At 31.3% G+C, this 11094-nt stretch overlaps 1 protein-coding gene across 4 annotated transcripts in view; it reads left to right on the top strand.

The window, feature by feature from the left end:
• LOC122522959 (plastin-2) overlaps positions 1-9589 on the top strand; it is a 33630-nt gene extending 24041 nt beyond the window's left edge. For 3 of the 4 annotated variants that reach the window (XM_043644421.1, XM_043644422.1, XM_043644423.1), the window contains 3 exons: positions 7315-7745; positions 7837-9055; positions 9162-9589. In XM_043644421.1, coding sequence (XP_043500356.1) covers positions 7315-7745; positions 7837-9055; positions 9162-9356 — 1845 coding nt within the window. In that variant the 3' untranslated portion in view covers positions 9357-9589. Of the gene's footprint in view, positions 1-6509; positions 6585-7314; positions 7746-7836; positions 9056-9161 lie in introns of those variants that run through there. The other variant, XM_043644425.1, reaches the window with a different exon arrangement.
• Positions 9590-11094: the final 1505 nt, after the last annotated feature.

Here is an 11094-nt window from a genome sequence, read left to right on the forward strand (position 1 = left end):
AAATTCGCTCGTTTACGTTTACGACGATTCAACAAACCATATTTCCTCGTGATAATTATTAGAATTTTAGAAGAGTTTTTTCCAAGGGATAGTTGGTGGTTAAAACCACGTAGGAAATTTAAATGTCGATTAAATAATGTAATACTATTTAAATCTTGAATGTTTAACACTTTTTTCTTTCTCGTATAAGTTTTTTTTCAAGCATTAAATTCTATGGAAAATTATCATGCAATTATTTCCTATTGTTTATTTCTAGCACGTAACTATAACCATGCTCGTTCTTCACAACGACATAATTATCGGGAGAATGAGTCTCTCTCTCTCTCTCTCTCTCTCTCTCTCTCTCTCTATGTGTGTGTATATGTCTGTGCGACAAGGAAGGATATTTAAAAATTTTTTACATTTTATATGACACTTATATTATACACCAATTCAAAAAGAGAGCATGTTAATATTTAACCCTTACCACTTTTATGTCGAACATGACTCGATATTATAGAAAAAATGCTATTTTTAAAGTAATTTAAAATATTTAAATCTAATTTTTTTTCCAATATTTTGTAATACGTAAAAAATAGACTAAATCTGTCATATTTCGCTTTTTTTACACAATTTTACATTGTTGTTATTATTATTATAATAGGACCAACGCAGTCATTTATAGTGCATAGTAAATAAAAATATACGTAATGTACTATAAGCAATTATTAATATATTTATATATTTATGGGTTATAGCAGACCAAATCGCCGTTATCTTTTTAGCTGACTCTTTTCGATTCAGCTAACAAATTTTTATATGTTATTGTTAAGCCCGACAAAAGACGTATCCGTGTTTTTTTTTCTTTTTTCAAATTATGTTTGAACCAAGTACAAATACATACACATTCAAGGTGTAAGGATGTGATATTTACAGGTAGTTAGTCACATAATTCATGTATCTATACTATATATATTATTTATTTATTACTATACTAATTAATATATAAATGAACAAAATATTTGTTACACATTTTGTATTATTGCAATACAAAATTTTATTGAGACGTCCTTTGTTTGATTTATTTTGTAAATTAATTAAGTAAGTGTTGATAGATAAAAAAAGAAAATTAAAGAATACAAAAGGGTTAAGAGTAAACAAAGCAGAATGTAACACTTATTATACTCGAATGACTCAAGCAGTTGGAAATGCAATCCCAACGAAGCCGTACTTTTCTTTCATTTAGTTTCTTTTTTTTTTATTAATAATTCCTTTCGTTTTAGAACGCGTCTATTTAAGAACAAAGATTTGAGTTGCATAGAAGATAGAAAAAAAAAGAAGAAATGAGGTTAAACAGAAAGGGTTAACAAAATGACGTGACTGGTAAAGAGTTAGAACCGAATGGCGGAAAATTGCGCAAGATATCATGCTAGTAGTACATAGAACAAGAATTATGATCTTTCGCGAAGAAAAAAAATTAAGAAAAAAAAAAGAAAAAAAAAGACTTTTCACGGGGGCACGAGCACGCATTAACCGAGCGAGTAATTTAACGCTCCTTGAATCTCAGTGACACGAGTCTTTTTCTAAAAGCCAGTTGAGATAAGCTTTAGGCGCCTTTTAAACCATTTATTCTCAATGAATAACTTACCTAAGCACTCATATACTATTAAACAAGCAATTATTAATATATTTATATATTTATGGGTCATAGTAGACCAATTCGCGGTTATCTTTTTAGCTGACTACTTTCGATTCAACTAACAAATTTTTATAATATGTTATTATTGAACCCGACAAAAGTCGTATTCCTGGTTTTCTTCCTTTTTTTTTTTAGATTTTGTTTGAGATCTCTTAATTTTTTTTTTTTTAATGCTCATAACTTTGTTGAAAATCCACCAAACGAGTCATTTCTTTGTTTTCAAATTGTTTTTTTTGTTTAAATAATCTTGACAAACAAATATTTTCGAAATTACAAATATAATTAACACGCTCGGACCAAATTCAACAATTTACAAATTTATTCGAGTTTTTTTTTTACTTTTTAGAATTCTTTCAAAAACATCGAAGAAAAAAGAAAAATAAGAAAAAGAAATCACGAATACGTCTTCTGTCGAGTTCCATAACATATCTATTCAATTTTTAGCTTAATCGAAAGGGGTCACTTAAAAAAGTGGCCGACACATGGTGTGGAGAATGACCCTTATATATTTATATATTTCTACATTTGGATATTCTTGATATAAAATACACATACACACACAAATAGAAAATATCTATGAAACACGTATCCATATGTTTGAAGTGTGCTATCAAATTACTTGCAAAGTGTTTCACTCTCGATTTCAACCCGACAGAAATTTATCTCTTTCATTAACCTCGTCTCAAATAACGTGCTAATTAATTGACTCGTAACAGTGCGGACACTCCAAAACGAAAGCCTTCTCTGTTGGGAAGATCAGTTGGGATGATGCTACTTGATAAAATGTAAACCGTCAAATATACTATAATAGTAAATTATAGTATTTTATTAGTACAATGCAAATTATATCAAAGATATAAATGAGGATGTTGTTATATATTTATAGAAAGTTTTCCAAACAGAAAATCATTCTTAGGAAGCCTTTCAATTATTGTCAATTCTAAAGCATCATGCGAGTCTTTTATATGTATGTATGTATGTATATATGGAAAGTTAACCTTCATAAATTGTTTGCCGAGGACGTTGCGAGTGTGGGTGTGAGCGGAATCGTCTTTCTCTCTTTCTTGCACGCATTTATCACCGAGATGATGACGTTACCGAAAAGTATCGCGTTCAAGGCCACTTTCGAGGTCAAGAATAGTATTACATTGATGATAAATATTCGATTCGTCCCACATCGATACATTTATTCGCATTTATTCGTTATTATTAATTAGGTTTAGCTAATAAATCTTTTTTTTCTTCTTCTTTTTTTCTTGTAATAGAAAATAAAAAAATATTCTACTCTAATTCATATTCTAATCGATATATGCATATGAAATTAATAGAAAAAAAGGTGATTAATAATCTAATTCATTTTGTAATGATATCTATTATTGCATGTTGTATAGAAAAAAAAGAAGGGGAGTAAGGGGAAAGAAATGGTTAATGAAAAATTAGCATTAAAGTTTGCATTTTAAAGAACGTTAATCGTTCTTTTCATTATCTTAGGACACCAGATAAGATAACGCAATTATATTCGTTAGCGTGGTATAGTGTCTTCGGTTAGAACATGCTAACTTTTGAAGGTTCCTTATAATCGACGACACGAGTTTGAAATACCAGTCATACTAGTCGAATGACTAATCGCAACGATCGACATTCCTTTCGATATTTTTCAAAGGTGATCGTTGATCGTTCAAATAATTACAAAACAAAAAATAAAAGAAAATAGCTAAAAAAACCCAAAATAACAACGCGAAATGAAAAGATTCATCATTCGATATTATACTTAAGTATTATCAGGGGTATTGAAATGTAATGAGTCAGTGGGCCACCTGTTATCTCGTTTTTAAATTTATCTACGTAATCGAAAAAGACAAGACCATATTAATCAAGATTGTTTATTAAAGTAAATCAGCTGAGTTTAGGTTCCTTCTTTTCTTTTCTTTTTTTCTTTCTTTCTTTCTTTGTTTTTTCTAAGGTAATTCTATCGGTATTTGTACGGATGGATACTGGGGACTGAGGGACAGCAGCAATGCGATGCCAGTGGAACCAGTTTTCTGGATAAAAGTATTGCAGTAAGAAAAAGAGAGAAAGAGAATGACCCCGAGAGAGAACGTTCCCTTCCTCTCACGTTCAGTCTCCGCTAACTATTTGCGCAATTTCTTTCTATGGTAGTACACTTTGAAAATTAGATTTATTGTGCAATGATACCTTTCATGGTTATCAACGATCATCTACAGTTCAGGGGTAATCAATCTTTTTTTTTTTTTTCTATACCTACCAAAGATACTTTTGTAGTTTTGTTGGTAGTCAAATTTTCTTCCCGTCCAGTAATTCCTTTGTAATTTAATTTAACGCAATTTCCAAAGTATCCATTATTTTTGAGTTGAGGTTCAGTAAAAATAAGTGCAGTTGTGTGTCTTCTTACTTTCCCTTTTTATGGGTTCAAATAACTTTTCTACGAATACTTTGTCGCACCTATCCAATACGAATAAGGTGGCGGATTAAACGGTAAATGAACTAACAGCGGTCGCATAGGGTTTTACAATTTTTTTTTCATTAGGGTTCGAGAAATTACGTTTTTTTAATAATAAATTTAGTTAATTTGTTAGGGTATACAAATTTTCATTACTTTTCTTTTTTGTTGAGAATCTTGTGCGAGTTTTTTTTTTTAAATTTGTACCACTCGGAGCTCCCGTTTGATTTGATCCGCCACTGCCAATATTACCAAAGAGGGGTCACGTCTTTTTAACGCTTCTTTAGAGATAACAACATATGGTTTTAGTTTTTCCTAACGGATCGTCCATTTATTTTACTAACCGTACTCACGTTGCTTGACTTTAGTTATTTGTTATGGGGAACTAGTAATTTAACGTTGATAGAATGTTGACAGAAATAGGTGTAGTTAAATGTATCTTTTTATTTATACTCAGCGTATGTTAATGATACTTAGAAAATTTAATTTGATGTTGCGTTTCTGTATCTCGATCGATGCAACGCCTACGAATGCAGAAGCTGTTTTTAAAATTGAGTTAAAAGAAAATTAAATATAAAAACTATAAAGTTTATTAAACTTTCCTTTGCGATCCCCCTTCTCTATCGAACAAAATCCCTTACCGTCTACCATGAAAATTTAAATTGCCCACTTATGGGCGATAAGGGCCAAGTTGACTATCATATGAGCCGTTTATTTTGAAAGTGGCCTAAGTCCATTTATACTTAAATTGAGATATTTAAGGGTTTGTGTTTCAATGCAATTAAAAATATACGTACAGAATACCAATGAGTTATGTTGCTTAAGTGTATCTAAAGGTGTTAAATTTACAGTTCCTATTAAAATAATGGCAATTATTAAGTAAATAATATGCGTTTTCTTACCAAGAATGGAGTTAGGCCACTTTCAAAATAAACGGCTCAGTTATTCAACTAACTCTGAAAACTTATGTGTCCAGAATTACCATATTTACTCGGAATATAAATAACCATAAATGCATTATTGATAGATAATTTGAAGTAGTACATGAAACCATGGGTAACCGGAAATAATTGACAAATGGAGTTAGGCCACTTTCAAAATAAACTGCTCATATAGACCATGACTGATCTATAAAGAATTTAATTTAATTTAATGTACTTTTGATAGAGTCGATCGTTCAACGATTCTCTGATAGCCAGATTTATTTCTAGGATTATGGAAATGTAAAAGATTTAATCTGATCTGTAACTAGTATTATCGTTTAACTATGAATTCACGATAATCTATCAACATTTATTTCATTACCAGATTCTAACCGATGACGCATCTCGGTGTATTAAGCTTATCGCAAAAAACGTTTATGTAACACCACCATCAACGATTATTACCGGAACTGTTATCTTCCATATATAGGTATATGATTAGGTATATTGATTATTTAGAAAAAGAAAGAGAGAGAAAGTTGTTAATACAAATTAAAATACGGGTCAAAAACAATCAGCTGTGAATCAACTGAACATCATTTTATATTTTTATCAGGGAGATAAAGAAAAGAAAATATTATGTTTTTAATCCTCCATCGGCAAAATAGATTTTAAATAACGTTGCTTTTCCTGGGCTTACTTTTTCTCAATGTTATGTTATTTAAAAAATTTAACAAAATTCACTAGTACTCTTTAGAGTCTCTAGAATAGTGTTTTTGAGTTTTTGAATTTTAAATTGAGTTTTTTTTTTGTTATCTACAACTTCAAATTGAAGATAAACATAGTTATTTAAACGTAACACCGGCCCTAAAAGATCCACGTTGCTGTTGGAGGTTTAACTTTGTGGTGAAAGAACGTGCACGATCGCAAAAGTAAACAAACAAAATGTTTGATTATGTATATGCAGTGTGGTTAAATCCACTTCCGTGGGATAGAGTCAAGAGAGTTCCGCCTTTCCCACAGATGATTCATATAGATCAAAATTTTATGATCTATCAGTCAATCTATAATACCTAAGAGAAGATAGATAAATGCTTAGTTACGTTATATATATATTTATCTATTTATTATATCTAGAACTAATGTTCTTCGTATTAAATTCCACGACACGTTTCTTACTATTCTTTTGTTCTTTTTTGTTTTTTTAATTTTCTTTTACTTTTTCTTTCTTTCTTTCTTCTTCATTATTATCAGGTATGTTTAACGATAAGATTCGATAACAGGTTAAGCGTATCATGAAATCTCACGAACTTTTTAGTTCTCGTTTAAACGTCAGTCGAAGAAGCTGTTTCGACAAGCTTTTTTGGCGTTTGTACATTATTTATTTGTTTGTTTGAACTTTTTTTTTATAATTGTTTGTATTTTATTTAATTTAAAATAAAAAAAAATGGAAATATTGAAATTAAGAAGATGGGACATCGTGGAAGAATATTTCAGTGATTTTAATCGTTTATTTAATTTAGTAAGTATGCAATTTGATATTATTTCTGTCACAATTAGAGTTTGAAAGGATGAAAAGCATTCGTTGATCGACGACAGTGCCAACGTTGTTTCCGAGGAATGCTTACGTAGGAACGTGCAGGGTCGATTAACCCCGATCAGCACTCTTCTAACAGAGACTCATATTTATATGCATCTAGATATCTACATGCAGAAACAAACAAAAAAAGCATACGTGCAATATTCTTATTACTTTATTGTTACAACTATTATAAATAATTACGATATCACTATAACAATTGAATTATTGATAGATTACCGTTCGGAGACAAAAATATGGTTTTTTTCTTGACTGCTCGTAAAATACCGGCGACCTATAAATATGTGTTACAACGTACATTGGTAGAATTCAAAAGGCGGCTATCTTATTGAATTGTTTAAGATTGTGCAAAAATTAAAATAAAAAATCCAATCTTAAAATATATTTATATAATTATTTAAATAAAATCTGTTTCACACCGATTCAACATGTCTCATTATTTAATTGTAAAATAATTACTATATAAAATGTCTTCGATTCAAATCTCATGAAAAAAAGAAAAAAGAAGTATTTAATATTTTCAAAGTTATAACCATTTTTGTAAAGTGATGCAACATAATCGAAAATCTTAAAATATCCCGTCCTAATCGTAATGTGTTAATAACACGGTATTTATAACATTTATTTAATTGATTTTGTTGTATTTTTTCAGATCGATGCAAACGGTGACGGATTCATTGATTTGACCGAGTTACGAAATGCCTTGGACGTTTGCGGATTTAAAATGCCGGGTTACAAAGTACGACAAATGATCGAAGAGTATGACGACAAACAGAGACTGCAACATAAGGGCCGGCTGTCCTTCGACGAGTTCGAGAAACTCTGTAAAGAACTTAAGGCCAACGAACTTGGATCCACTTTCAAGCACGTCGTTTCGAAAAAAGAAAATCTTGAAACGTTAGGAGGAATTTCAGAAGCATCAAGTGTTGGTACTACTCATTCCGTTAGACTCGAGGAACAACTTGCTTTCAGCGATTGGATTAATACTAATCTAGCTCATGATCCTGATTTGAAACATTTGTTACCTATCGATCCTGAGGGCAAGACACTTTATGACAAGGTCAAGGACGGTATACTCCTTTGGTTGGTACTTTGATTGATCTATTTAAAATAAGATTAGTATTGATTGTATCGTTTTGATTTAACAGATAATATTTGATTGGAATTGTTACAGTAAAATCATTAATCATTCCTGTCCCGACACCATAGACGAAAGAACGATCAATAAGAAGAATCTGACTTTGTATAAGAAACATGAAAACTTGACGCTGGCCTTATCATCGGCTCAATCTATCGGTTGCAATATCGTCAATATCGATGCTCATGATCTCACCAAAGGATCCCCGCATTTGGTGTTGGGTCTCTTATGGCAGATTATTAGAATCGGTCTCTTCAATCAAATTACTTTAGAGAATTGTCCTGGTTTGGCGACCTTGTTACAAGATGGCGAACGTATAGAGGATCTTTTGAAACTTTCTCCGGAGGCTATACTATTGAGATGGGTTAATCATCATTTGGAAAATGCTGGTATTGCTAGAAGATGCAACAACTTCCAATCTGATATTACGGATTCGGAAATTTATACTTATTTAATTAAACAAATCGCACCTCATACTGCTGGTGTTACCGTTGAAGCTTTGATGGAACCAAATCATTTGTCCCGAGCTGAAATTATGCTTCAACAGGCTGCTAAATTAGGCTGCCGTAGTTTCGTTACACCAAACGATGTTGTCAATGGTATTTATAAACTCAATCTGGCATTTGTTGCAAATATGTTCAACAATTACCCTGGTCTGGATAAACCCGAAAACAACATCGAAGGATTAGAGTCCTTGGAGGAAACGCGAGAAGAAAAAACTTATAGGAATTGGATGAATTCGATGGGCGTGGTACCTCACGTCAATTGGCTTTACTCTGATCTTGCTGATGGATTAGTAATTTTCCAATTGTATGATATCATCAAACCTGGTACAGTCAATTGGCCTAAAGTTCATAAAAAGTTTACCAAGTTGAGGAAATTCATGGAAAAATTAGAAAACTGCAATTATGTTGTTGAACTTGGAAAGCAAATGAACTTCTCGTTGGTCGGTATAGCGGGACAAGATATAAATGATGGTAATGCGACCTTAACCTTGGCACTTATTTGGCAATTGATGAGGTCTTACACCCTTTCTATTCTGACGTCGTTGACCGGTACACAGGGTAGTACTTTGGTCGAAAAAGAAATCGTACAATGGGTTAATACGAAATTGCAAGGGGCAGGAAAGAATAGTAGTATCAAAAGTTTTCAGGATTATGCGATATCGGATGGAAAAGTTGTGATAGATTTGATCGATGCTATTAAACCCGGCTGTGTTAATTACGACCTCGTTAAAGAGGGTGGTACTGAGGAAGTGAGTCATTTAAAATCATTAGAACAATACACTACGAGTATAAAATTGTTTTCTTTTCTTTCATAGAGTTCAACAAATTGTACTAATGAAATAATTGAAATTGTAGGAAAACCTTGACAACGCCAAATATGCGATATCCTTGGCACGGAAATGTGGTGCTCGTGTCTACGCGTTACCAGAAGATATAACCGAGGTTAAACCGAAGATGGTGATGACCGTGTTTGCCTGTTTAATGGCAATGGACTACGTCCCCAATATGGATTCAGTAAAGCAGCAAAATAACCTGAATAACAGTCAATAATGTCGAGCCATATTTTTACCGTCGTGCCGTTACTTTCCTACGCGAGAACTTTTGATAGGACATTAAATTTATAAGTATCCTGTTGTGTCTCTTCCAACAACGTAATAATAATATTAATAATATTAATAATAATAATAATAATTGTATATACATAGAATAGGATAGCTTCTTTTTCACGATTCGTAAGGATCAAGTTTGGGAGTGAACGAGTTGGCAGGACACACAGAGAGAAAGAGAAAGAGAAAGAGAAAATAGATGTTCGTCCTGTTATGTATGTATGTATGTATATGTGTGTGCGAGTGTACGTGTGTGCGCGTGTATATGCATGCATGCTTGTCCCCTTTTATAATGTCAGGAGAATTCACTAAATTTGGCTACATTATTATTATATTATTATACTAAATGAGATCTACATAATTCTCCTATTTATCTAGACTCACCGTAATTCGTTGGATTTGTCAGCATATCTTTTAATTAAATCCTTCATCTTTGCACCCTTCCAAATTCAAATCATTTGAATAAGAGAAATGTAAACTGTGATCTAAACGATATGTGTTTAAATTATGTCTAATTTCAATCTATAATTATTTTTGTGTATCGATGTGTTAAGGAACGAAAACAACTATACTAATTGAAAGATATTTCATAAAGGATTAAGTCGCATCTCTCCACTTTTAATTGTAATTCGCTGTCATTTTGAGTGCTTTGATGATGGATGGCCTGCTAGATATATATATGTGTGTGTATATATATCATTTATACACAGATATGCATTTATAATATATAATATAAAAGGACTGTCCTTATATATATATATATAGCTTACAGTTACGTTGTTTTACAACAAAAATCAATCATGTTAACGTCAATCGAAAGGTTAGTAGAAAAGAATCTTTCTAGTATAAGGAATACCAATCGATAAATAATGTTTGAACAAGGTTTTTACGCATATTATTGCTATTTTAGGAATATTATACAACATTCCAAAATCTTGATAAAATTTTTCTCCGAAGTATTTTACAAAGACCTTCGAAGTAATACCGTTTCATAATAAAACCTCTTTTTTAAATAACTTTTCCAATAACATGGTGTATTAACAAAGCGATAAAATTATTTGTAATCACGTTTTTCTATGATCTACTAAAATGATATAATTTGATAAGAGATCAACCAGCACAAAATATCATCGCAAATCGTGCCATTATAAAAGGTTTAATGATAGAACTATTGTTTCATTTTTTTGTTCTTTTTCATGATTTCTATCAAATAGATTCATACAAAGTCGAATGATAAAGGAAAAGAAGTATGATAGCATTTATGAGTAAGGATAGAAAAAAAAAAGATTAGAAAATATCTGCTGATAGATTAGAATCTACACTGTCCCACCAAAGCTATGATCTTCTATTTTTACGCGTATCTGTAAACGTATCTAATTTCTTTGAGCTCCATTAGTAGACATTTCTAAGAAAGCTCTTTTAAAAAACAATTGCTAGGTTTATCTTACTTCTACGCGCGATTAGATTTTTATTAAATATAAAATATATTGTCAAATTTTTATAATCATTTGAAAACGAAAAAAAGGAAAACCGAATAGTGCAATAATTATGTGCATATCCCATTTGTAGATATCTCGTAAAAAAAAAAGAGAGACCATACATACTTGTTTGAAAAAAATGCATTTAAATCGTCGAATCATATCAAAAATGAAAACTAATTGATTGCGAATCAAATGCGTAAA

Source organism: Polistes fuscatus, unplaced genomic scaffold, assembly GCF_010416935.1.
Source record: "Polistes fuscatus isolate 324 unplaced genomic scaffold, CU_Pfus_HIC Scaffold6, whole genome shotgun sequence".
Taxonomy (NCBI): Eukaryota; Metazoa; Arthropoda; class Insecta; order Hymenoptera; family Vespidae; genus Polistes; species Polistes fuscatus.